Source organism: Zootoca vivipara, chromosome 1 (assembly GCF_965207765.1).
Source record: "Zootoca vivipara chromosome 1, rZooViv2.hap1.1, whole genome shotgun sequence".
NCBI classification, from domain to species: Eukaryota; Metazoa; Chordata; class Lepidosauria; order Squamata; family Lacertidae; genus Zootoca; species Zootoca vivipara.
Genome location: NC_142582.1, coordinates 106288014 through 106315959, shown reverse-complemented (window position 1 = coordinate 106315959; position 27946 = coordinate 106288014). Strand labels below are relative to the sequence as shown.

At 44.5% G+C, this 27946-nt stretch overlaps 1 protein-coding gene across 6 annotated transcripts in view; it reads right to left on the bottom strand.

Moving 5' to 3' along the window:
- Window positions 1-27946, bottom strand: part of TMEM63C (transmembrane protein 63C) — a 70664-nt gene that overhangs the window by 17127 nt on the left and 25591 nt on the right. For 2 of the 6 annotated variants that reach the window (XM_035108111.3, XM_035108112.3), the window contains 12 exons: window positions 17647-17735; window positions 16206-16445; window positions 12943-13022; window positions 11808-11840; window positions 9384-9471; window positions 8285-8322; window positions 5500-5642; window positions 5181-5232; window positions 3994-4102; window positions 3156-3229; window positions 2691-2771; window positions 635-755 (listed from right to left, as the gene is read on the bottom strand). In XM_035108111.3, coding sequence (XP_034964002.1) covers window positions 635-755; window positions 2691-2771; window positions 3156-3229; window positions 3994-4102; window positions 5181-5232; window positions 5500-5642; window positions 8285-8322; window positions 9384-9471; window positions 11808-11840; window positions 12943-13022; window positions 16206-16400 — 1014 coding nt within the window. In that variant the 5' untranslated portion in view covers window positions 16401-16445; window positions 17647-17735. Of the gene's footprint in view, window positions 1-634; window positions 756-2690; window positions 2772-3155; window positions 3230-3993; window positions 4103-5180; window positions 5233-5499; window positions 5643-8284; window positions 8323-9383; window positions 9472-11807; window positions 11841-12942; window positions 13023-16205; window positions 16446-17646; window positions 17736-26795; window positions 26838-27946 lie in introns of all 6 variants that reach the window. The other 4 variants (XM_035108113.3, XM_088654915.1, XM_088654898.1 and 1 more) reach the window with 3 other exon arrangements.

Sequence of the window (27946 nt, the reverse complement as noted above, 5' to 3'; positions counted from 1 at the left end):
CATATTTTAAAACTACAAACCATGTCTGGGTGCCTTGGCGGAAAGGTGGTATATAAAAGCAGTGCTTTTTTTCTGGGAGGACGCAGGGGTACGCATACCCCTAAACATTTTGTGAATCTAACGGAAGAAACTAAAATTTTAACTTTTTTTAGTTTCTTCTCTAGCATGGTGAATCATCAGTTCTGTTGAATAGCACGGTGATTGGTCAGTTTCGTTGTTACCACCTCCGATGGCTTCATTTCCTGTCAATATGTTTCCTGGGTCTCAGATGGAAGTGAGCGTTTAATGTGTGAAGCAGTGTGGAATGTGGATGTGTGGTGTTTTACTGTCAGCTGTGTAATACGAGGTAATGCATGTTCTTTGTACTTTTGTCCATTTACTGTATTTATTTCCCCCCGATTCAAACTATAAAATGGAGATTTTCTTGAGTCAAAATGAAAGCACCCCTAAACATTTGTGTGTGTGTGTGTGGGGGGGAAAGCACGATATAAAAGCAATCACACAATCAAACTTCACATGGAAATTGTCTCTAGCTTAGGTCGGTAGCCAGCAGATTAACAAAGCAACAGGGTAATGGACAATCATAAATGCCCACGGTCAGTTTCACGTGCAGGCCCTGAATTTCATTCTGTACCTCTTCAAAGCCGCAACTACGGCAACAGAAGATGCGCGAGCAGGGGTGGATCTTGATCATGATTTTCCCCTCCTTCTGAGCCTTGGTGGTGAAGTAAAGCCTCCCCTTCATTGCCTTGCGCCTGCCAGCAAAAACGAAGCAGAGCGGAAAGTTAACAAGGCTGCCCATTGAATCACTGTGTTCAGAATTACCGTATTTTTCTGTGTATAACACGCCCCCATGTATAAGGAAACCCCTATTTTTCAGGGGGGAATTGCCCAAAGTTGTTGAGCAGGCCAATCACATGGCCAATTGCCGCTGACAATCTCCTGCTGGCTGCCGCCACCAATTACCCACCTACCCACTGCTATCCATGTATAAGATGACCCACAATTTTTGCCTATCATTTTGAATGATAAAATATTGTCTTATACATGGAAAAATACAGCAAGTGTATTTCCATGCATGCACAACTGTGGTTGCTTTTGCTTAGGTCTGAGGCTTTCGGATTCCATACAGCAGGGGTGGGGGACCTTTTTTCATCCCAAGGGCCGCATTCCCTTCCAGGCAACCTTCTGAGGGCCACATGACAATGGTGAGTGGGGACAAAAGTGGGCAGAAAAACTGATGTAAACGTTGCCTTCGTACAGCATTCTAGTGTCTCCACGCCCATTCATGTCCCTCCCTATGCTTCATCCAGACAAGCAAAAGAGGCATGGAATAGTTCAGGGATACTTTCCAGCCAGGCCAGTGAGGAGTGTGGACTGGGGGCAGTTCTCAGGGTCAGATAAAGAGGACCGGAAGGCTGCATTTAACCTCTGGGTCTGAGGTTTCCCACCCCTGCATTACAGAATTACATCCTCAACCTCAGCTGTGATGTTCCTAGGAAATAATGCTGCAGCGCAGCTCTTGGCATTTACATATTTATTTAAATATGCAGACAAAATACCGTATTTACTCAAGTATAAGTCGACTTTTTCAGCACCAAAAATGGCTTATATTCGAGTGAGGCAGGCAGCAGCGGAGAAAGGCACAGGATCGGGGGTTCGGAGAAGCGCTGCACTGCGACTCTCCGAACCCCCGTCCTATGCCTGCTCTGTGTGACGTGGTGGGGAGGGAGAAGCGGTGAGGAAGGGATCCTTCCTCGCCACTTCTCCCCCCCCCCCCGCCACCAACAGCTGGGAAAGGCATAGGATGGTATTTATTTTTATTTTTGAAATTTACCAGTAGCTGCTGCATTTCCTACCCTCGGCTTATACTCGAGTCAATAAGTTTTCCCAGTTTTTTTGAGGTAAAATTAGGTGCCTCGGCTTATATTCGGGTTGGCTTATACTCAAGTATATAGGTACTTGTTTAAATAGGTATCAGGGTGTGTGGCTTGGATCCTTTGGCTCTGTGAATGGGAGCCTCCATTCATGGAAGAAGAGCTGCACTCACAGGAGAAAGCCTGTCATGGCCTCCAATCTCCTTTCATTCACGGAGTAAAAAGTTGTGATTTGAGGCAGTGTATTTAGAGACATACCTTGAGAGGAATTTATTTAAAATTGCAGATTAAATGTGAAGCCTGAATGGAATTATGGGTAAAAATGGTATGTTTAAGTGACACAGACCAGAAATGGGTCTGCCCTTTAACCGTTTCCATTCCAGCTGGTCATTGTTAGAACTACTATTCTACTTTAAGAACTGACATGCGAGTTTGCTTTCCCCCCTCTTTCTTCCCTGTTCCTTTCCCCTCCTGTGCTGTGCCTTTTCGATTGTAAACCTGATGGCAGAGACCATCTTGTTTTTATCCAAGGTGCGCCACTCTGGGAGCCTAAGTGCTCCAAGTAAAATAATAAATAAAAATGTAGCAAATAATTGCCAAGATGCAAGTCTTTGTCATGTTAAAAGGATCAGACACAAGCTTCTCCCTTGTGTCTTGCAAAGTGCCTGAAGCAACTTCTCAAGGCTGGGTGAGAACAATCTTGCCGAAAGGTGCTTGCTACTGCACTGTAAAACTGATATCAGGATATCTGCTTACTAGAATCAAAGGAGTTTAGGAAAAAATCGGGTCTCAGCAGAAAAACAACACACCCACCTCTCTGAATCCAACTTCATCAGTGTGCGAACATCAGAACAGAACTGGACACCAGTCACTGTGCAGCTTGGGTAAGCCTCACTGTTGAGAAGAGACAATCAAAATCTTTAAGGAACATGCTCACCTGTGTAAAGGAAGTGATGGAGCTTGATCAATCCTGCCCATCCCATCCCTGGTGTCACAAGGGAACGGAGACTGGGATGGTACCATGAAAGGCAGAATACGTCTTTAGAAAGCTGTTGTAGCAGGGATTGGTTAAAATGGGACATTACCTTAGGAATGTATTTATTTTATTTTTGTATATTTATATCCCACATTTCACCCATCCTGGGACCCAGGGTGTTGTACAAGTGGTACCCAGGCAGTCTCCCATCCACCTTGAGTGAGTGACTATTATTAGCTAGAAGAGAAGAAAAGGGAAGAGGGAAGGATGAGGTATGGATATCACCTTATAGTTGCACTTACTGGAAATGTTTGATGACAAGGGAGGGATCCATAATATCTTTGGGAATCTTGGTAACCATCAGGGTCCGGGCCACCTTAGGGAGAAGAAAGGGAGAGAGTTCCTGAAAAAAGGAGACACCTGAGAGCAACAGGACCAGACTACCCCCCTCTTACAAATAAGCAGGGTATCCAGAATTCTGTACAGATAAAGCTTAATTCTGAAATTTTGCCAAGGCATTAAGACACGATGCAAAGTGGTAAGTTGTTAAACACATATTTATGCTGCTTTATTTTACGGGTTTTTTTCTTTTGTATTTAATTTTTTTTATACCTATTGTAGGCTACCCAAATAATTTTGTTATGGGGTGGCATGAAAATTAAAATAAAAGGTACCCAAGAGGGAGTTCTCATTCTTGGTTCACAGCTCTCATTAAGGACACAGGCACCAGACTCCAAAATTCCCCAACAGTGGATGGTTACCTGACTGAAACATATTAGGATCCATTCTCTCTTTAAAAACTTTTGACTTAAATTAACTTTCCCACCTGCAGCTAGTTCATAACATTAATAAAGATGTAAAAAAAATATTGTTTATATAGGAGTCTTTCCTACATAAGACGCTTGCCTCATTGTTCTTCTGAGCAAAAGGCCACCTAGTAAATTAGTTTGGCTTGGGATTTCAACCTACCTTATTTCAGAGCAAAATCCAACATTCTAACCATACCAGTGTGAACTTCTTGAAACCAGCTTTGGACCCAAGGATCTCCCTTAGCAAAGGACAATGAAAACACCTCATTGCCCAGTGTTTCTCTGAAAGGGCAGAAGGGGAAGGCGTGAATGGGGCCACTGTATTTCTTACCTTCTCATTCTCCTTGTATTCAAGTTGGATGGAGTGATGAGCCATGCAGAGCACGGTGATGATGAAATAGAGGAGGGCAAAGATGCTGTGCAGCCACAGGAGACGGTCACTACAGGAGACAAAACAAAATACATTTTTCCCCAAACAGGAAATACAAGGGATCTTGGCCAGAAGATAAGGAAGCCATAACATGAAGAACACCTAGAACCCCTCATTATGGGATGTGGATTCAGAGGAAGGCATTTTCACCAGCTATCTAGGCAACAAGTTCCACCCTCACATAACAGTATCACAGTTTCATGGAGAGTTAGCCCAGAAGTACCCCAAATACCTCGGCATCTTTACACACATAAAAAGCTCGCCAATAGTTGTAAAGAGAAGGAACCATGTAGAACCTTAGTTCCTGGATCTTTGTTACTCTATGTTTTGAGATCATCACAGAGTCATGGAAATATGGGGAACGGGTCAAAGACCAGGAGTAGAAAATTGCACTGTGTGTAAAAACAGTGACCCTGAATTTGTTGCCATGAGGTTGTAGCAATGTTCAAAAGAATTCCTGCAACCAGTGACCAACCCTGGAGGATTTGATATTATTCCCTTCTCCCCCTGCCCCCCATATTTGCTTTGCTGTAGAGGATAAAAACATTTCCTTTTTGTGGCTTCCACCTAAATACTTACTGCTCATACCAATTGCACAGAGCAGGTTCATACATGTGTACACATGCAAAGGGTAAAGGTAAACGACCCCTGGATGGTTAAGTCCAGTCAAATTCAACTATGGGGTGTGGCACTCAACTCCGCTTTCAGGCCGAGGGAGCCGGCGTTTGTCACAGACAACTTTCCGGGTCATGTCGCCAGCATGACTAAACTGCTTCTGGCGCAATGGAACACTGTGACGAGTGCCAGAGCGCATGGAAACACCGTTTACCTTCCCATCGCAGAGGTACCTATTTATCTACTTAAACTGATATGCTTTCGAACTGCTAGGTTGGCAGGAGCTGGGACAGAGCAATGGGAGCTCACCCCGTCACGTGGATTCGAACTGCCGACCTTACAATTGGCAAGCCCAAGAGGCCCAGTGGTTTAGACCACAGCTACCACCTTACCACATACACACACACACAGGAATTATAATGTCAAGTTATAAAGTCAAAAACACAAAACTCTGAGGAAAAGAAATCACGTACTCTTTGGGGACATTCGCAATTGTGGTTCGGCCAAAATTAGCTGGATTCTTTCCTGAGAGAGAGAGAGAGAGAGAGAGAGAGATATGAGCTATCACTGACACCAGAGGGCACTGTCACAAGAGGTGCCTTTAAAGAAACCCCCTCATTTCTACAGCCATGCCTACAACATTATGCAAACAGCAGCATTTTGGGGCTCTTAGTACAAGGATGGCGACAAGGCCTGGGGTCCAAATGCTTCTCTGTGGCCACACACCACTAATTACATGGTGGGAGAGCAATTGGAGGGGTTTCTGTGCCTGCCCTGGCGCAGTCTACGTACCCAGGAGATCCCCAGAGAAGTTGACAGGGAGGACCACAGCCACTGAGAGCACGCAGATGATCAGAAGCAGCACCAAGACGTGCCGCTGGAAGGAGAGGTAGGTGGTGGCATCGATTCCACACTTGCTTTGGATTTCCTCATCCCTTAGGAGAGAAAGAGAGATGAAGGCATGTCAGCACAGAGCCACAAAATCCCATCTGTTTCCCCTCCTTTCTTTTCCTGCGAGAAAGAAAACATCAAAACAACACAGTTCGTCACATTCTCAGGTCCAGTGCAAAATGGATGACTAAGCAGTGGCTTTACAACCATGTTTGATAGGGATTCATGTCCACACATCTAGCGGAGTAAAATGGCTGATGAAAAACAGCCACGGTGTTATTTGGTCTTGAGGGAGAGACCTCTGGAATTGGAATTTTTCTTCTGCTGTTTCCCTTTTATGAACATGAATTCACTATGATGCGCCAGAAATGAAGGAGGTTTAATGCACTGCTTACTGAACCTGCCACCCCCATTGCTCCCATTTTAATAACCAGCATAGCTTTTAAAAGGCACTAAGGCTAATAGTCAGGGGTCCCTTTACCTTTAAGGCTTTTAATGTTCAGGAGGCACAAGGTTTCTGCAGACATGGGCAGGGTCCTCACAAAGGTAGAGAAGCAAAAGTTGGACTTTATCATGGTAAGTTCCTTCTTGGTAGGGAGGAGGGGATCCTGTACTGTCCTGCTGTGGAGCTGGCAGGAAGAGAACTGGAAGGGGGTCGTCCAAGCCCCTTGGATGGCCCTCACTCAAGTGTCATCTTCCTGCCAGTGGAGCAAGTGGGCAGGGAGAGCCCATGGAGGCTCCTCTCATCCCTATGAGGAGTGGAGCTTATTAGTGTAGCACAGAGGTGGGCCTCTAGCGGTCCTCAACCTAATTTCATGAGGGTGGCGAGGAGAAACTGGGGAAGGAGCAGGTGGCAGAGAGAGAAAAACAAGGTTCCTCAGCTATCATAGGGGAAGATATCTGATTGGGTTTGCATTTGAAGCCGAATCTATCAAATTTGCACTTAGCTGAATGTTGTGATGTAGTTCTCCAATTGAACAGTGCATTACAAAAATGCATTACAGGAAAGTGCAGGTAAAAATGAACGTATTAGTGGAAAAAACGTACAAAGATGCATTATATTAGAAAAAAAATAGTCAGAGGAAAAATGTAGGAGAACACTTCAATCTCCCAGGACATTCTATACAAGATCTCAAAGCAGCTGTTTTATTACAGAAAAATTTCAGAAACAGACTGGAAAGAGAAGTTGCTGAATTGGAACTCATTACCAAGCTTAAAACCATGGAGCCACCTGGGATGAACAAAGACATAGGATTCTTATCTCATTATGCATGATCAAGCTTTCTTTAGCGCCTCAGCCCTTGCTTTTCCCCTGCAGGACCTATTGTAGTCATCAGCAGTCGTTAACAGCCATCAACAGGTTTACCACTCCTATCAGCCCACCACCCATTCCCACCCACCCCCACCACCCTCTGTATATACATAAGGGTCTGGCTCTTCTGTTTCAAGTGTATCTGAAGAAGTGTGCATGCACACGAAAGCTCATACAAAAATAAGAACTTAGTTGGTCTTTAAGGTGCTACTGAAAGAATTTTTTTATTTTGCTTCGACTCAGACCAACACGGCTACCTACCTGTAACTAGAGCAAAAATGTGTTTATTGGGAGAAAGTGCTGAAAATGTTGGCGAATTTTCACGAGGAGTTTGTTTCTTTTAAAATCAGAACTTGCTGCAGAAATGTGTGGAGAACTGAAGACTGGAAAAAAGAGGAACTAAGAGAAGTGAAATTTGCAGATCCTTCCATCCCTAGCTTCCAACCGCTTTGGGCTGTGGTTCCCATCAGATTACCCCAAGGGAATGCAGCCCTCAAGAGAGGGGGACGACGACGACCATTTTCCACCCTTGGTGTAGTGAGTAAGCTTGTTATCGCATGAAGATATATGGAACTATTGGAAGACAGGGAGGGGCGAAATGAAGCAGGATTCTTCCATGGCAGGATTGTAATAGGGATTACCCTTAGCTGTTGTTTGCCTCTTGCCTTATTCATAACTTTATCTGATCAATAATACGATTAATCAACCGTTACCAATACAAATGGGTCTGTGCTTTAAGCCAGGGAGAAGAGGGAGTCAAGTCAACTGGCGACTCCTGTTTCCAAATGTCCCAGAAAACTAATACTTTAAAGACCTTAGCTTTTCTGGGGCAAACTAACATCCAGAAGAATCTACATATATGGGGCCAGAAAGTTATAGAATGAGTGAGCCTCTGAATCTACCGCTGTGATGCAGTGTTAAAGCATATCAGAACTGGAGGGCAAAACGGTGTAGCAGAATTTGGCATTAATTACAGATCTCACGCCACACTTCCATCTCTGCCACCAATGTCATCCTATGCATGTTTACTCAAAATTAAGCCTCCCTTGGTCTGGTTGCGCTAACTCCTAGGCAAGTATGCTTAGTAGGCACCATCTTGAAGCTCCTTCTCTCTCTCTTCTGCCCTGCCCAGTGGGCTGCCAGAGGATGGCAAATCATTCTTGCTGGAGAACTGAACTGATGAGATGCAGAGGGCATTTGAAATTAGGCCACATCTTGCCCTATCTGGAGGTTGCAGCTTAAAACATTTCATTATGTGAATGGTTCATGGCAAAAAGTCACCATATCTGTGATTCTCACCCAAGAGGATTTAATTACACGAAAAGTTGGAATAAGACATGTAACAGTCACCATCCAAAAGTAGCATGTACTCACTTCATCTGGTAGACTGACAGGAGCCAGGAACAGAATCCCTAGAATGGAAATTGGAGAAACAAAATGAGCCAGCTGGATGAGATCAATTAGGCAAGAACCGCTGATCTACTGATGTTCCCACCAAGCTCCAAAAATTAGGGCTATGTCTTTATTTGCAACTGTGTTGGAATGATATGGTGCAGATCAATGTAAATGAGCATGATCCTAGATAATCATTAGGAGAAAGAACACGCAAGTAAGTGCCATTTGCTTTTCCTGTGCATTTCCATTAAAAAACCCACTACGTACAGTACTAGTCACTGTCAAAGGCAGTAGTCTTGGAGAGATGGACCATTTGTCTGACACAGCTTGGCTCTTAATAAATAAATAAATAATAATAATAATAATAATAATAATAAGTATAATTTATTATTTATACCCTGCCGATCTGGCTCTGGGCGGCTCTCAACAGAATATTAAAAACACAATAAAACACTAAAAATTTAAAATTTCCCTAAACAGGGCTGCCTTCAGATGTCTTCTAAAAGTCAGATAGTTTATTTCATTGACATCTGGTGGCAGGGCATTCCACAGGGTGGGCACCACTACCGAGAAGGCCCTCTGCCTGGTTCCCTGTAACCTCACTTCTCACAGTGAGGGAATCACCAGAAGGCCCTTGGAGCTGGACCTCAGTGAACGATAGGGGTGGAGACGCTCCTTCAGGTATACAGGGCCGAGGCCGTTTAGGGCTTTAAAGGTGAGCACCAACACTTTGAATTGTGCTCAGAAATGTACTGGGAGCCAATGTTTCACATTCCAGATAACAACAATATAATCAGATGAACAGTTTTTCAGAAAATGGCAGGATTAGAAATAGTGAAAGTTATTCATGAAGATCATTAGGCTACCGAGCATCACCTCCTATTTGTCTGCCTTAGGATGAATAATATCATAGCATAATTGGCGGCTTTCCAGAAAAGCACTATTCACTCTGAAAACATTAGTCATCTCTACTCCCCCCACCCTTTCTTGAATGTCTGGATGACCCAATTTACATACAGTGACAGAAGCTCCTTTCAGCAGAATACAGCTCCATCCTACTTTCCGCACTTAAGCTTACCACATCCTTGTTGTCGGTGTCCAGTGGGCTGGTCTCTGATGGGGATTTCTCCTTTTCACTTTGCTCCCCATAGAAAAGTGATGTGAGGCTTCATGTATCCAGCAAGAGAGGCAGAAAGAAAGAGCATGTGTTTGGGAGAAGCACAGAGGGAGCAAAGAAGAAGAGAAGAGAGGAGGTCAGTATGGATGAGAGTTGGGGGGGAAAGGAAAAGGAAAGAGGAGAAAGAAAAACATCATTCTGATCAGACCAACTTTTAGGTGTCTAGCTCTTTCACCTCACAACCCACGAAAGCAGAGAGGCCCACAAGAGGAAGGGTGAGAGAGAAAGACAAAGGGGGTTGACATTTTTAAGTTGCACCAACAGCACTCCATGATTATGCTAAAGCTCAAGAAAGCCAGTAGGGATCAAGGGTCTCCTCTTCTCCAATGAAAGAAGCAGTTTCAGTTTCACAAGTATTTTTGTGTGCTGACCTGAAGGGGAAGTAGGCTGCCTGGCAGCAAATAGCAGCAGCATCTTAAAATGAAATGCACTGTGACTGTACATATCCACTTATGCCACATACTCTTGACTGCATGGAATCAGCCAATTAAACTATTAGAATGTGTTTCATTGCCCCAACCCTGCTTGCTCCTAGCAAAAGAGCCAAGCCTCCTAAGTTTAAAAAGTGTGGGGGGGGGGCAAGGGGGAGGTCTGTGTTGGTGGAACAGAAAAAAAATGTGTTTGTACGAGTTTGGGGTCCTGGAAAAGCCATGGACTTCTTAAGCTGTAAGACCACCAACTTGATCCTTCTGACAACATTTGATAAATATTCATCACGCCAATGTACCAGGCCCTTTTTGAGCAGCTAGAAGCTCTGGGCTATCAGGACACCCTCTTGGTGCAAAGCAGGTGTTCTATGCCCTTCAATGCTCCATCACCTGAATTCAGCCTGGATTCTGCTACCGCAGGGAGACCAACCATTTCCCTCCATTTCTTTTTCACTATTAGAGGTTATGGTGGTTACGAATGGCTGCACAGTTCCTGCCTCTGTTCCAGGAAAGTGACATCGTTGAATCTGCTACATCATCACAGATAAGACCTCACTAATCCAGCACAGAGCCCATGTTTGCAGTACTGGGATGAGGAAAGAAAAGTCCCTGTGAAAATAAAATTGGGCAAGGGCAGAAGTTTGTGCAGGATTTTGCTTCCTCCTCCTGCTGCTGCTCAACCTACTAACTGTGAATTTTGACTCCCACCCACTTCCAATGTGCACCTTGCAAGTAGGTCGGGATCCATATCAACAACCACTTTTCCCCAGGACTACGGTTGAAGATTCAAAGCTCGTGAATAATAAGGGGTGGGGGTGGGAATCTGATCGGAACAAAAACTTACCTCAGCTTCTTTGCTATTACTATCTAGGATAGGAGCACTATGAAGAAGGGAAGGGATGAATGACACCCAGAGCCAAATGAAACTACCAGTGGAAAGTGACAGACCCTTTAGATGAAGATGCAGCAGAAATAATCTCATGTGACACTAGAACAGGAATCTTGGATCAGAATTTCAACAACAATTATTTCAGAGCCGTGGCGTCTGAAATAAGGGATGCCCACTGTGTACAATGGAAGTGTGTCATTTTAGAATGAAGGATAGCACTTGAAATCAACTAAAATCAGGAACCACAGCATTAGTGTGGTAATGTAAAAAACAAAATTGAAAGTGTCAGATGTTGACTTTGACCGTTTCCCGTGCCCCACACGTGTAAACACCAGAAGTAATTTTTCCCCACCTCCTGATTGGGAACAAAACCATAACCAAACAATCCCATCATCACCAGATAACCAATATCCCAGAGAGTAAGGATCAGGAGAACTTTCTAGAAGAGTGTGACCAGAAGCTATTCCATGCCATTTAAGTATAATCCCTATAGGGAATGTCCTGTGAAGGAAATGAAAGCCACTGCAAGGTGAAGATTGGGTGGGTCCATTCCAATGTTCTTTAAAAAAACAACCCACCAGGTTGGAGTGAGGCTTAGTCCTACTTAAAGCTCACTGAAACGTAAAATTTAAGACTCATTGAAGTCAATCGGTTTACTATGAGTAGGAATAAGTCCGAATCCAACTCAATGAAGGAAGAGCAAATTCATCTGATTTGAAACCTGATAGCACATTTCTAGGAATTCTCTTTCACCTGTATAGGTTCAGTTCATTTGTAGAAGAAAAATAAGATATCCCCCCTGCCTCCAATGGATTTTTTTAAAAGGGTAGGGAGCCCCAGGTACAGGCAGAGAATATTGTTCTCTTTCACTGTGAGAAATTCAGATGAGAAAGTGAGATAATTTTGGGAAAGTCGTCTGCCCCTTTAAAAGAAGTGGGGATGCATTTCTTTCACAAGAATTCCTATCTTCCCAATGTTTCAGTCCCATTGTCGCCATCATATCATTACTCATAGGAGTTCCATGTGCTTGGAGGAAAACGGCTGATAAAAAAAAGGGGGTGGGTGGTAGGAGAGAAATCATAACAATAATTAGATCCAATAATAATAAAAAACATCAACTGCTATTACTTCGGATTCACACAGTTCTTCTAAACCAGGCATAGGCAAACTTGGCCCACCAGATGTTTTGGGACTACAACTCCCATAATCTCTGACCACTAGTCCTGTTAGCTAGGGATGATGGGAGTTGTAGTCCCAAAACATCTGGAGGGCCGAGTTTGCCTATGCCTATTCTAAACTGCTTCAAGCAGTTATCAAAGGGAGATAGGCAAGAGTTCTAAAACACAATAGAGGTAGCTAGAACATCCTTTTGTTTATTCTGCTCAACAAACATAAAAAAAATCAAAGCAGTGTACTTAACACAAGAAAATACAGATAACAAAAATACTATCATCTATCTATCTATCTATCAATCATCTATCTATCTATCTATCTATCTATCTATCTATCTATCTATCTATCTATCTATCTATCATCTATCTATCTATCATCTATCTCAATTGGCTGGATTCAACAAACCCGATGCACAAGGGTTTCTGCTAGTGCAACAGGGCTTTCTCCCCCTCACTTCTCCCCACACCTCCCCCAAATCCACCCTGGAGGGTTGGCAGAACCACCCACCCCCAAACAGTGAGCGGGGAGAGGGAAGGGGAGACCATTCTGTCTGGCAAGCAGAAATGTTTGTGCTGCCAGAACTATCAAGACAGTGTGTTGCTGAATTCCCCCCGCTGTGCTGCATTCTGAGGTTTCTGCTGTCAGAGCAGTGAACACATGCTCATGTGCACTAGAAAACTTTCTTTCCTTGGTAAGAAAGCTGACTTGATCAGGGTTCCATGCATGTTGTACAGCAGGCACTGGAGGGACCCCTTCCATCATTCTTACACTGCCTCAGCCATGCAGATTCTAGGACATCTTTGCCCATTGGGACCCCGCCTTGGGGCTGCTGCTGGCCGCTGCCCTTGTTGCCAGCCCAGCAGCACCAGCCAGCATTTCCTGGGGCTCTTATTTTCGGTTACAGAAAACTGCCCTCCTATTATTCTCTCAGACCCTCACCTTCATCCTTTTAGGAAAGCTGCATTCTTACCTGTCATTGTCCATAAGCAAGGCCAGGCGTCCATAGTCCCAAGCTGCTTTCCGAAGGCAGGAGAAGACCAGGAGGAGGAACTGGAGGAGGGGACAGAAAAGCTACAGCTTAGGTGACCCTCTTCATGGGACTGAGAGGAGCCCACCCTTAAGAGGTGTCCTTCCCCTTTATCTATGGCCTCACATCGTGACAGAAGCCTGGTTTTCTTTTTTAACCTATAAAGCCTTAAAAGGCTCAGGATTACGATACATCAGGGACAGCCTCGTCTCATATGAACCAACCCAGACCCAGCAACCATCATCTGAGGCCCTTCTTTGTGTGCCTGCTCTATGAAAGGTCCAGAATGTGGCAACACAAGAACAGGTCTTGGTGGCTTGCCCCAGGGAGGCTCACCTGGTTCTTTCATTACATATCTTTAGGCACCAGGCAAAACCAGGCCTTTGGTGTTTAGCTATATGTGGCCTTTTAGAAAAGGGTGAGATATGGTCAAAGGCCTGGAAACGATGCCTTATGAGGAACGGCTTAGGGAGCTGGGTATGTTTAGCCTGGAGAAGAGAAGGTTAAGGGGTAATATGATAGCCATGTTCAAATATATAAAAGGATGTCATATAGAGGAGGGAGAAAGGTTGTTTTCTGCTGCTCCAGAGAAGCGGACACGGAGCAATGGATTCAAACTACAAGAAAGAAGATTCCACCTAAACATTAGGAAGAACTTCCTGACAGTAAGAACGGTTTGGCAGTGGAATTTGCTGCCAAGGAGTGTGGTGGAGTCTCCTTCTTTGGAGGTCTTTAAGCAGAGGCTGGACAGGCATATGTCAAGAATGCTTTGATGGTGTTTCCTGCTTGGCAGGGGGTTGGACTGGATGGCCCTTGTGGTCTCTTCCGATTCTATGATTCTATGATTCTATGGACCTAATGTCTTTTCCCTCTTGTTTTTAATGTATCTATGTGCAGTTTTTGGTTTTGTTTGGTTGGTTGTAAGTCCCTTTGGGTTGTCGCAAGATAAAGTGACCAAGAAATTCAATAAATAGTAATAATAATAATAAACCTTGTATGCAGTCATCCGCATGGCATCAAAACAAACTTTGAAAAAAATTTCCATTACAAATTCAGCTCACATCCACAGGGTATACTTCAGTCTTAAGTGTTAAGATAATTTCTCAATAGTCGCTGCTACGACTGAGACTGAGGAGAGATTACTGTACTATTTTTAATAAACGATATAAATCGAGACCCTACAGAGTCAAACCCATCTTTCTTTCTTATCACCTCCAATGGAGAGTTAAGTGTTCCATAAGTGCTATATTCCACACCTATTAGGTCCATGTTTCTATGGTGGGAGGGGGTGGTCCTCACCACCATCACCACCATTTGTCTTGCTGAACACTTCTGCTTTCACACATTTTGGTATTTTGTTAAAGGGCAGCACAAGATGTTAGCTAAACAAAAATTCATGCCCAAACCTGCATTTGCCGATATACTGTGAAAGTGAGATGGGAGAATGAATGGCCAGGAAGGAAGAGGGAGTGTTTAACCTTAATGATGCCTGCTGGTCTTCCCTTGCAAAGCACACAAACACTCAAGCCAAATTTCCCTTTTAAGTTTACTCCTGGACTTGGAAAAGGTGAAAAATATGGAAGAGTGAGATAGTCAGACAGGGGGAGGGACTAAACATCTCCTACCCAACTTGCAGTTTCCCCAGCAAGTCTCCCACCACTACACAACATTAGTGGTATAAGGCTAACTCGGGGTTGGGGGTTCTGTTTTGTGTTGTAACATGCAGCTCCACCCTAGGCTTTATCAGGAAGAAGCAACCTTCTTTAGAAGCAGAGTAACATGAACTGTGTACAGCAGTGTCATCAATTATCAGGTGTTATTCTACACACAGCAGCACTGATAACATGGCAAACTCAGGATGGAGAAATATCTGCTTTTTAAGGCAAGCTATTATCAGTGTGGAACATTTTTAGTGTGTTCTCTTCTAACCGCTTCCCTTTTTGGAAATAAGACAGTGATTTGTATTTTTTGAAACAAGAACGTAAGAAGGGCCTGCTGATTCAGGCCAACAGCCCATCAAGTCCAGCATCCTGTTCTTACCTCTGGGAAACGAGGGAGCAGAACATGAGAGCGACAGCTACTGTTTCCAGAAACTGGTAGTCAGAGGCATATTGACCCTGACAATGGAGGCAAATTATAAAAAGGTAAAAAGGTAAAGGACCCCTGTACAGTTAAGTCCAGTCAAAGGCAACTATGGGGTTGTGGTGCTCATCTCACTTTCAGGCGGAGGGAACTGGTGTTTGTCCATAGCAGCTTTCCGGGTCATGTGGCCAGCATGACTAAACCGCTTCTGGTGCAATGGAACACCGTGACGGAAACCAGAGCACATGGAAACGCTGTTTACCTTCCAGCCGCAGCAGTACCCATTTATCTACTTTGCACTGGTGTGCTTCCAAACTGCTAGGTTGGCAGGAGCTGGGACTGAGCAACGGGAGCTCACCCTGTCGCAGGGATTCAAACCGCCGACCTTCTGATCGGCAAGCCCACCTGTGTCTCCCAAGGCAAATTATAGCCACTGTGGATAGTATATACCAGGCATCCCCAAACTGCGGCCCTCCAGATGTTTTGGCCTACAACTCCCATGATCCCTAGCTAACAGGACCAGTGGTCAGGGATGATGGGAATTGTACTCCAAAACATCTGGAGGGCCGAAGTTTGGGGATGCCTGGTATATACAGATAGTATGTACACATAGATGGGACCCAGGTGGCGCTGTGGTTAAACCACTGAGCCTAGAGCTTGCTGATCAGAAGGTCGGCGGTTCGAATCCCTGTGACGGGGTGAGCTCCTGTTGCTTGGTCCCAGCTCCTGCCAACCTAGCAGTTCGAAAGCACGTCAAAATGCAAGTAGATAAATAGGAACCGCTACAGCGGGAAGGTAAACGGCGTTTCCATGTGCTGCTCTGGTTTGCCAGAAGCGGCTTTGTCATGCTGGCCACATGACCTGGAAGCTGTACGCCGGCTCCCTCGGCCAATAATGCGAGATGAGCGCGCAACCCCAGAGTCGGACACGACTGGACCTAATGGTCAGGGGTCCCTTTACCTTTACCTATGTACACATAGATACTGGGAAGAGTTGAAAGAAGAGCAAACGGCTCATCTAATAATGATGAAGCCAACCCATTCCCAGCTGAATGTGAAGCAATGTGGATCCCAAGTAACGCATGGTTAATAATGAGATATTAAGGACCTCCCGTCTTCACTCACCAACCAGATGATGAAGTTGAGGGCAAGCACCGTGGGTACACCGCCAAACGGCAGCCCTTGCAGGACAGAGCTGCGGGAATGGGCGTTGAAGCACTGCTCCGTGCTGTTGTTTTGGGCATCCAGGAATATGGAGTCATCCAGGGAGATGGAGCTCCAGTTTCCTGCCAGAGGATCAGTTCTGTACATCCTGTCCATCTATGAAGCTGGTGGTCTCCTAGAGAGCTTTACTCTGCAAAATACCTGGGTAAAGTTAAGAGGGGCAGGGTTGAAGGAGACTTTAAAAGCTCTATTTATTTAATAAGCTTACATGCTGCTTACAATATATAAAATATATTGAAGGGGTTTACAAGAAGGAACCAAAGACTTCAAAAACAGTAAAAGATCATGGACTCTAAGATATGCAGCAAACTCAATATACAAATTCAGATAACATATGCAAATAAAATCATTTTAAAAACCCAAATACAATACAATCCTTGAAGTAATAAGCAATATGATCCAGCAATCCGTCAGAAAATGTCTAACCAAAGAGATATCGGCTTGGTTTGCACACCATGCTATACCAGACCATAGTTTAGCACACATGTGCAACTGTCCAGTCCCTGGTAGAGGAGAGTGCAGCTACTCTGCACTGTGGTCAGTCCATTGCTGCACTGTGCTAAGCCACAATTTGGCGCAGTGTGTCATCTGAATCTGGGCTTGTTATTTCAAGACTTACTAAAAGCTGTAAGCAAGGTTCGTCCTATAGTTTACAGCTTCTGGTTTGTCCAGAAGAGCTAAAGCACAAGCTCAGGTTTGGATGACAAGATAAGCCAAACCATAGTTTAGTGAAGCATAGCAGAAAGACCATGGAGAAGCAAAGTGTTGGTTTAATTTGGAAATATGGGTGAAATTGCACTAGCTGCTTGGTCTGTGTTTTGTCTCCCATCTGTTAAAACAGGAGTAGCTAACCTATGAGCCTCTGGACTTTGATGCACTCTAACTCCCATTAGCTCCAGCCAGCCCAGCCAATGGTCAGGGATGATGGGATTTGGAGTTCAACTGTTAGCCACCCCTCTAAGACATGGGTACAGCCCTGTTCACTCTGAAATCACCAAGAACAATGAACAATAGGCTTCTGGATTACATAGACCTCAGCCTGAACCAGCAAAGCAATTCTTGTATTTGTTTTCCACCAGCTCTTAAATGGTCCCAATGCTGGGGAGGAGGCAAAGCACCAGTTGCAGTGAACTCCCTTAAGAAGAACCCTGCTTGCTGGATCAGGCCAAAGGCCCATCTAGTCCTGCCTCCTGTCCTCCGTGGTCACTCGATGCCTGCAGGAAGCTCACAAGCAGGATCTTGAGTGCAACACCACCCGCTGCTGCTCTGCCTCATGCTCTATGACAAGGACTTAGGAGCCAATCCATCCTCTTTACACTTGTGGTTTCTTTTTTATTCATACCCAAGAAGAGTCATTCCCAGATTTAGACTCCGTTCCAGACACCAGGATCAGCCATCATCATCACTGCGGTGGAGGCAGTCTGAGCTCTGCTGCAAAACAAAACCAAAAACCAAACAATAACTTGTGGAAACTGAGTGACTTGAGCTGTACAGGCCCCCCAGTATTCTTTGCATCATTCTTTGTAATAATCCGGTGAAACGTGTCTTGCCACACCTCACCAACCCTTGCAAAACAAGCATCTGTTTTGAGAGGCAGGAGTGTCCTGATTAGATCTTCAGACATCCAGCTGAATTGGCAGCCACTGCATTGCTCAGGCCTGTAAGCATTTGTTTTCACCTGCCAACTTCCTTGGTTTCTAATGATCGACCTAAACAAGACATGGTTGGCAGTGAGGTAGAACAAACACAGCAAATTCGTTTCCCTAAACTCGTTGCATGCTGCATGTGGTAAGCTTTTTAAAAGTGGCATGCACCCAACATCTCTCACCACCAAAGGAACACAAGCAAACAGCAGAGAACCTGCACAAGCGACGCTGACAACCCCCCTCCCCACATATATTAAGCAAAATAGAAACATTGTCACCTGACCCCACCCCCACCCATCTCTTCCCCATCTACAGTGGTGCCTCGCTAGACGAATTTAATTCGTTCCATGGGTCTTTTCTTATAACGAAAAATTCGTCTAGCGAATCCCATAGGAATGCATTGAATTTTTTTTTGAATTTTTTTTTGCCCATAGGAACGCATTAATTGAATTTCAATGCATTCCTATGGGAAACCACGATTCACTAGACGAATTTTTCATAAAATGAATTCGTCTAGCGAGGCAACCTCCGCTCGAAAAATCCTTTTGTTAAGCGAAAATTTCGTTAAGCAGGGCATTCGTTAAGCGAGGCACCACTGTACCTCTTTCCCCCTTTTCTTCCCAATGTCTCAACAAATGAAACTGATTTGTAAAAATGTTATGAGAGACATTGCATATGTCTTTGAAAATCAAGAAAATCTTTAATAAAAAAAAGTGGCATGCACAGACACGGTTTACATACTCTTTAATCAACAACTTCTGATTTATATGAAACAATATAAAATAATTATTAAAAATACAGATAACTCTCAAAAGTTAAAACAACAACAAGCTGGCATATTTTTTTAAAAATAAAAAACATAAGTAAATGAAATAAAACAATAAGTATGTGTGAAGCACCCTAATTTGGAAATTAATGTTCAAGTACTCTGAGAACTGTAGCTCTCCTAACAGGGATCTCCTAACAACTCTCAGCACCCTTAACAAACTACAGATCCCAGGATTCTTTCGGGAAAGCCATGCTTAAAGTGCTATCATAGTGCTTTAACTGTACGGTGTGAAGGTGTGGCCACAGTCTCCCTCTTTTGACAGGCAGTCAGGTTGTGTATCCATAGCAGTGGCCAGAGGAGGAATGACTGATAGGAGGAACACAGAGAGAAGAAATGCCACGGTGCATCTGCAGCAGCACAACCAGGCACCTTTACCTGCCCCACCTGCAACAAAACATGTCTCTTCCGTATTGGTCTCTATAAGCCACAGCAGGCGCTGTAACTCTCCAACAGTTTGACCACCCCCAAAGGCGCACTCCTCCATTGTCTCCCAAAACAGAGGGATGCCAACTCCCTCCTTCAAATGGGCAGTGGAAATAAGTCTCTTTTGTCTTTCAAAATGGCAGCAGAGTCATAGTAAAATCTGCCCTCTCTCTGAGTGTGCAGCTCCTTTCTGCCTGTGCCTGCCTTCTCTCTCCTCCCCTCTTTATGTAAACAGCAGGGAAGTCGCCATCTGGCACTGCCAATTGCTGCATAATTCATTCCCATTTTGTTAACAAGAGTGACCCTCTCACAGAGAGAGCGTCTGGACCAGAGAGACACCTAGTAACCTGCAGCTTTGAGATTATTTCCCCCTGGCACAGAGAAGGCTTTTCAGGGTCAGCATTCAGGCTGTTTCCACAGTTTGAAGCTTTCCTATAGAAGAAGAAGAAGAAGAGTTTGGATTTGATATCCCGCTTTATCACTACCCGAAGGAGTCTCAAAGCGGCTAACATTCTCCTTTCCCTTCCTCCCCCACAACAAACACTGAGTGGGGCTGAGAGACTTCAGAGAAGTGTGACTAGCCCAAGGTCACCCAGCAGCTGCATGTGGAGGAGCAGAGACACGAACCCGGTTCCCCAGATTACGAGTCTACCGCTCTTAACCACTACACCACACTGGCTCTCTTCCTATGCAAGAAAGCACCTTCCATGGCTTCTTCCATGGGTGTTACCATCACAATAATCCTGTGAAGTATGTTAGGCCAAGAAGTACCGTAATGGCCAATTGGCTCAAGTGTGTTTACATACATATATAATTTTATTTCTATGCTGCCTTTCCTCAGATCAAACCATGCTCAAGGTGGCTTGCAACATGAAAAAATGCATAACTACAACATAACAAAAGCAACCCAACAATAAATAAAACATTAAAAAAGACACAACCACACTACACAATTTCCACATAAATGGCAAGATCTAAAATAAAGATTAAAAAACTCAAGGGTAACAACCCCCCTAAACCGCCAAATAACACCCCAGCCCAAGTGTCTGTTCAGCAGCCTCAGCTTTTGTTGTTGGACCATAGCACGCCAGGCACTCCTGTCTTCCACTGCCTCCCGCAGTTTGGTCAAACTCATGTTCGTAGCTTCGAGAACACTGTCCAACCATCTTGTCCTCTTCTCCTTGGGCCCTCCATCTTTCCCAACATCAGGGTCTTTTGTAGTTGGAGTTAATCCGGGCCCCAACCTCTCAGGCCAGGTGGAAAAAGGCCTGCAAGGCAGAGAGCACGTCTTCCAGGACTCTCGGCTAACATGGCCTCTGGCCTCTTCAGCAGCCTCAACATTTGAGGTTTCACAATGTTTACATGTGATGTACATATGCTGGGAAACTGCAGCCAATAATACCTTACCTATACAAGTATGTGGGACCTTCACACACATTAAGAAGCACTAAAATTTTTCACACATTTACTATATAGAAGCATCTTTGCATAGAAAAATAAAGAGGGCGCACACAGCAGCTTCTATTCTGATTTTAGGTACATCCCGTTCTCCCTGTTTTACAGATCTGATCAAAACCAAATGCTCATAGGCATGGAGTAGAAAACAAGAGTTGGGATGATCTTTTCAGTCCAGGGTATCAAGACTCCTGCCTCTTCCTGCTGAAGTAGACACAGCTTTGCCACATCATCAATATTCCTTTTCTTTGTCTTCCCTTGAACTCCCACTGAGCCTTCCTGTCAGATCTACCAGGCTTGGTGACACTTGCTAATTATGTTAATGAGAGATTTTTAAGAATGTAATCTCATTTCTTGGGAGCCTTGCACTCCTAGTCAGCTCAAAAGAGTGTCTGGGGGGAATGTACAAATATGCGTTTCTCCATCTGTGCTCTGAAGTTCTTGGAGGGCATTCCACAAGCACCGACCTTCTTTCTTCAGTCAGCCAAACAAGATTACCAAATACCAAGCTTGCTTCCCTGCAATATCCAGTCTGTTTCAGAGCAATCTGTCTCCTACGTCCCTTCTCACAAAACAAATGCAGAGGCATCCCTCTGGCTCAGTTTTTCCTAAACAAAAGCCTTGGTTACCTCAACAATGCAAACAGAAGAGCTACATCAGTACTGGGGAAATCATCCAAAATGTTAAGTGCACAGACACTCACAAGGGGAACAACACACTACTGTGCCAAGCTCAAAGATTCCTCTCAACAGTTTCCATTTATACTTCTTTTCCATTGGATTTTCTCAAGGTCTGTCCCTTCATTTTCCCTCCACCCACCAGTCCACTTCTGCCACCAGTAGAACCCGCGGGCGTTGAGAATCAGAGGGGTCCCTTGTAAGCTGGGTTTAACCTCCCCTCTCCCTCCTCCCCCCTCATCTGCCCTTTATTCCCTCCTTCCAGTTCTCACATGAACTGATACACAGTAGGCCACATTCACACCATAAAGGACTATGGTACCACCTTAAACATGCATGTTATTGTTTGTTGTTTAGTCGTGTCCGACTCCTCATGACCCCATGGACCATAGCACGCCAGGCACTCCTGTCTTCCACTGCCTCCCGCAGTTTGGTCAAACTCATGTTCGTAGCTTCGAGAACACTGTCCAACCATCTCGTCCTCTGTCGTCCCCTTCTCCTAGTGCCCTCCATCTTTCCCAACATCAGGGTGTTTTCCAGGGAGTCTTCTCTTCTCATAAGATGGCCAAAGTATTGGAGCAGCCCAGTGAGCACTCAGGGCTGATTTCCTTCAGAATGGATAGGTTTGATCTTCTTGCAGTCCATGGGACTCTCAAGAGTCTCCTCCAGCACCATAATTCAAAAGCATCAATTCTTTGGCAATCAGCCTAAACAGGCATGGCTTCCCCCAAAGAATTCTGGGAGCTGTAGTTTAAGGGTGCTGAGAGTTGTTAGGAAATTTCATTCCCCTCCCAGAGCTATGATTCCCAGAGTTTCTTAATATGAGGGATTGACTGTTAAACTACTCTGGAAACTGTAGCTCGGAGGGGGAGGGATTAGAGTTCTCTTAACAACTCTCAGCACCCTTAATAAACTACAGTTCCCAGAAGCAATGACTGCTTAAAGTGGCATCATAGTACTTTGAATGTATTGTGCGAATGTGGCCAAAGTCACTTTGCATCACATAACTGTTCTGTTTCAGACAATACAATAAAGCAAATCACCAACACCAGAAATGACTACCTTTCCTATACCTGGAAACTGTTAAAGAAGCATTTCCTAAATAGCATGACAGATGTTACGAGATACTGGCTGCCTGCTAACCTGTGCTGAATTTTATGCACGCTTAGCGTCCCAATTCTAAGTACAAACAGTACAGCTTATTTCCCAAGTGCTGTGTTTAGATTCAAGCAGAACTACAAATCAGCAAGACTCTGGTGCATGTAACCAGTGTACAATTGCAAAAATTAAGTATAACAAACTTAGAACAGAAGGGAGCTAGTACCAGTTCAGAATTATGTCCATTAACCATTTATTTTCCCCCTAGATGTAAATGGTCATCAATCTGCATCACTATTCATTAAGCGTTTTAATGAGGTCCTTACAGTATGTATGTCACTTAGAACCTATATGACTCACAGAAGAATTGCCCTCCCCCCGCCGGTTCCCTGAGGTTTGCAATATTTTTTTGTTGGCAAGGCTGTTATTTTAAAGAGAGGGAGCGACCTAGTAAAAGCCGCCCTTCTACTTGGTCCATCTAGCTTTTTACTGTCTCTACACTGTAAACTCTACACTAACTGGAAACAGCTCTCTATGGTGTCAAACTGGATTTGCCAGAGATCGAATCTGGGATCTTTTGCTTGCAAGGCACTCTCACTACAGCCCTTTATTACATCAGAGCCCTTATTAAATCTTAACTTTTAACTCTGCGTTTGTGTAAGTTATGTATCCACATCAATTCATTTTGGCAAAGCCCCCTCCTCATTTAGATCCTTGCAGATGCTGGATTCCAGCAAACAGGTACTATGTCAGCAAATTGCTTCAGTCTCTAGCACTCAACCTTTATAATGGGACAAGCCAAAGTAGCTCGTATCACTTTAGAAAAACTCATGCTTTTATGAACAAAATAAGGTTGATAATAATAATAATAATAATAATAATAATAATAATAATATGTAATAATAATTTATTTATACCCCGTCCATCTGGCTGGGTTCCCCCAGCCACTCTACAAAGCTTCTTCTTTGACAAACAACCTCAGACAAACATGGCTTTAGACCAGAATCTGAGCTATTCTGAGTGGAGATAGATTTATTTTTCATCTTCAACTGGGGGGATTGCAAATACCTATAATCAAACCTCCAAATGTGATTATTAACCTGCAGTCTGCTGTGGGTGTGCATCCTCCAAAAGCCACTTTAAAGTCTTCCTAGCACCAGACTCAACAAATAATCACGATGACAGACTAGGAAGGGAATAGCTGTAGATGTGACAAAAGCTAATTACAAGAAAACTCAAAGGAATATGCACAAGCAAGTTGTATTGGCTTGTTTTCTTAATTCTATTCATAACCGTCCTCCCCTGCAATGAGACAGTATGAATGTAATTTGATGGCAGATCAAAGTCGGTTTAAGTTAGGTTTTACGAGGGGGGTACGCACAAAAACTCAGCCCAAATGTTATTTGATTTTTAGGAGCCCTAAATGCCAGTTATATGCTCAACTTGCTCCTCATGCTTTGGTTTTGTCATCTGAGCTCATTGCTCCTGCCATTCTGGTCTTTCCACATGCCTGAGTGGGAGGTCTCTATCTTGTAGCAATGCAGCGTGCGCGGCAGTGGGGTCATTTCAGATGAGCTGTTCTTTGCTGCCCAGAGCCTTGACAAATGAATGAAGCTCAGCCGTGTGCATGACTTGGGTTGCTGAGAGTGCAAGGTCAGTGGAGACCCCCAGGGAGAGAGGGAAGGGAAGCCTCTAGCTGGTTACACTGACTCAGCACCACAGACAAATCAATAGCTATCACTGCCTGGGAAAGATGTCTCAATAGAAGCCTCAGTGCTGACCTCAGCACAAACATCAGGTCATGGCATGCAGCAACTTGGGGAGGGGTAATAAAGGCAGCGTTGACCTCCAGCATGCTTCACTTTCACTTGCCAAGTAAAGAACAAAGCGACCAGGTCTTGACTGGGTCAATAACCTTTGAGATTTCAAACGTGAGCAAAGGGAAATTGAAACGAGACAGGAAATCAACCACAAACAGTGGCATATGATCTGGGCTCCATAACAAACCTGTGTTTCGGAGAATCATAGAACTATGGAGTTGGAAGGGACCAGTGTTAGAAACTGAGGTTTTAGACCAGGCATCCCCAAACTCGGCCCTCCAGATGTTTTGGGACTACAACTCCCATCATCCCTAGCTGTTTTTAGACATTAAATTTTGATGCTCCCTCTCTCCTCCTCCCGCCCCCCCCCCAGCTTCTCCTTGCATAGGGCTGCTTTTTACCCAGGTTCTGACATCCACAAAAATGCTTCTTGCACAATGACACAAAATGTGACTCACACTTACGAAAAGCCCTGTGTGACTATGGCTCTCCCCCCCCCCATTACAACTCACATGATTTTGAAAGGAATGTGCTCCCACCTGCATGCATTTCTGAGGAAACAGTCATGATTTATGCAAGCATGCGCTCATCAGTACGGACACCACATGTGCGTTTTGTATTTGGCTAGCCCAGAGGTTTTTAACTGTTTTGATTCCATGGCTCCCTTGCCAACTACATTCTGCGGCACCCCAGTGGGGCTCAGGAGCCCACTTGTGCCACCCCTTGCCTGCAGAGCTGGTAGCCTCTCAGTCTTTTTCAAACACCCTCCCTTGTGGAGTGTTCCCTCAACCTCCTCTCCCCTCTCCTTGGGAGTTGTCTGGGCAGCTGCTGCTGCCACCTCTGGCCTCTGAGCTCCCCCTCCCCCCCTGCCCCAAAGAGGGGTGCCTCCTCACACTGCCCCACAGGGGCCTGGGACTTGTCTGTCCATTCCCAACAGCAAGGGCTGGCTGGCCGCACTCCCTTGCCAGCTTGCTTGCTTACTCCTGGGCTGCCTCAGCTCCTGGCAACCAGCAGCCCCTGGCCGGCCGCAGAGGCACCACTCGCCTGGGGAGCTTATAGCCAGGGCTGCTGAAATAAACAGTTGTGCAAGCCTTTGAGAGGCAGAGACATGAGAGGGCATCAGAGGGGGTGGGGAGGAAAAAGGGACAGATGCCAGTGTTGTCCGAGGTACCCCTGGCCATCATTCAAGGCACCCCAGGGTGCCAAGGCACACTGGTTGAAAACCACTGGATTAGGCTACTGGAAACAGAAGTACAAAAACACTTTATGAAGTGTGCATGCACACGAAAGCTCATACCAAAATAAAAACTTAGTTGGTCTTTAAGGTGCTACTGAAGGAATTTTTTTACTTTATGACAAGTGACTCACAATCTCGCTAGACAGCTCCCAGGTCGACAAACCAGACCTGATCTGTTTTCTGTCATCAGTTCTCTCTTGCTCTTATTTGAGAATCCTTCTCATTCTCCCATAGTGAATATTTACTTTCCCCTGAGAAATGTACTTATGGATGATATTGTACAAATAAGCAATGCTGTTCCCCGGAACATCTCTACAAAGGATCAAAGCCTAAGAAGGCATTGGCACCCATGGCATTTGGCCATTTGGGCACCCATGCCATAAGCATGAGATAAAGTTACAGTATGAACCTGCCCAGGCCCTGAGATCATCATCTGAGGCTCTTTTCTGTGTGCTACTTCCAAAGGAAGGCGGCAATGACAGACTAGGCCTTCTCTGAGGTAGCCCCCTCCCTACATTTATGGACTGTTCTTCCCTAAGAAGAACCTTGCAATTATTTCGGCACCAGGCAAAGCTGGGTTTTTTTTATTTCCCAGGCATCTGGGCAACACCAATGATATATATGATTATCGTTATCGTGATTATTAATGTGATTTTATCATTCTATTTTTTACCTGGCTCTAAATTGCTTTGAGTGGTTTTTTTTTTAGTAGCAAATGATACAGAAATGTAATAAAGCTAACCCAGTACATACAAAGCCCCACCATCCCATGTTTTTTGGGCTTGTCTACAGAATGGGATAGTTGCCCACTCCGTATGTTTATCTAGAACATCCTCTTTAATGCTTTGTCATGCTTGTGCAAAACACATGGAGGCTGGGCCTGGGGCCGTGGGCTTAGTTACACTTGAAGTTACACTAAAGGAGCGTCTCCACCCCTATCGTTCTGCCCGGACACTGAGGTCCAGCTCCGAGGGCCTTCTTGCGGTTCCCTCATTGCGAGAAGCCAAGTTGCAGGGAACCAGGCAGAGGGCCTTCTCGGTGGTGGCGCCTGCCCTGTGGAACGCCCTCCCACCAGATGTCAAAAAGGAAAACAGCTACCAGATTTTTAGAAGACATCTGAAGGCAGCCCTGTTTAGGGAGGCTTTTAATGTTTAAGAAATTAGTGTATTTTAATGTTTCTGTTGGAAGCCGCCCAGAGTGGCTGGGGAAACCCAGCCAGATGGGCAGGGTATAAATAAATTATTATTATTATTATTATTATTATTATTATTATTATTATTATTATTATTATTATGTGTGCACTTGCCTGGAGTGGACCTTGCTGGATGTTGCACGGCTGGCTCTGAACCTACAAGAGGAATGAACTCACAGGAGAAATGAACATAACAAAAAATCACACCCAATAGTGATACAGAAGTACAAAAAAGGGACATGAAACAATATATTGTAGAATAATCTCTCATCTCTTTTCATATGGCACAGTGCAATTGCAAGATGATTCAACACTCCAAAGGATCTCTGCCTATTTCTCTAAATTTCCCCATGTCTATGATACACCTATTTATGCATTAACACTCCTCAGCTAAGAGGGCAGTTTCTCCAAGAAAACAGCAGGTTCAGGCTCCTGTTTTTGTTTTGTTTTGAGAAGAGCATCTTAGCAGAAGCACATTTAGCCCTGGTTGAATGAATTCCTGGCTGAGATCTCCTTATACCCACAGAGCAGCTTGTCTTTCCCACATTCCCAGCAGTAGCTTCCTCCCTGAAAATGCTCCAGAACACCTTAACCAAGCTAGCACTGAAGAGATCAGGAAGGGAGCATTTCAGCAAGGTACAGAATGTGAATTTATTTACTTACTGCATTTATAACTGCCTTTCCTTCCCCTGCTCCCCCCAAAAAACCTCAAAATCACATACATGGTTCTCCACACCACCCTTTAATCCTCACGCCAACCCTGTGAGGTAGGCCAGCCTGAGAGGTATTGACTAGCAAGCTCCAAGACAGAGTGGAGATTTGAACACAGGTCTCCCTTGTCCGAACCACTACACCACACTACGTGTGACTATGTGTACACACAAGACACAAGACCCCTTTACTTTCCTGTGCGAGTTTGTATTTAGATCTTGATTTTTTTAAAAAATTAAAAAAAAAGTAGTTGGCTAGGAACTAAGTGATATTCACCAGGCTATACATTTCTCTTGGAATAATTAGCAGTCAATTAGTCCTAATTGTTTATGTGGGACGTAAATGGGCTCAGCAGCTGTAGTTAGCATCCATATAATAGTAATGAACAATTAAAAAAAACCCTACTGCTCAAACTGCAATTGCCCATTTTCATTTAATTAGAGCACGATTACTGGAGATCCGCGTGGGTGCAACCATAGGGGAAGCTGGGCTGAAAGTTTAACTTTAAAGAGCCTCTGGTCCATTACCCTGGGGAAGAGAAGATGTACCCACAA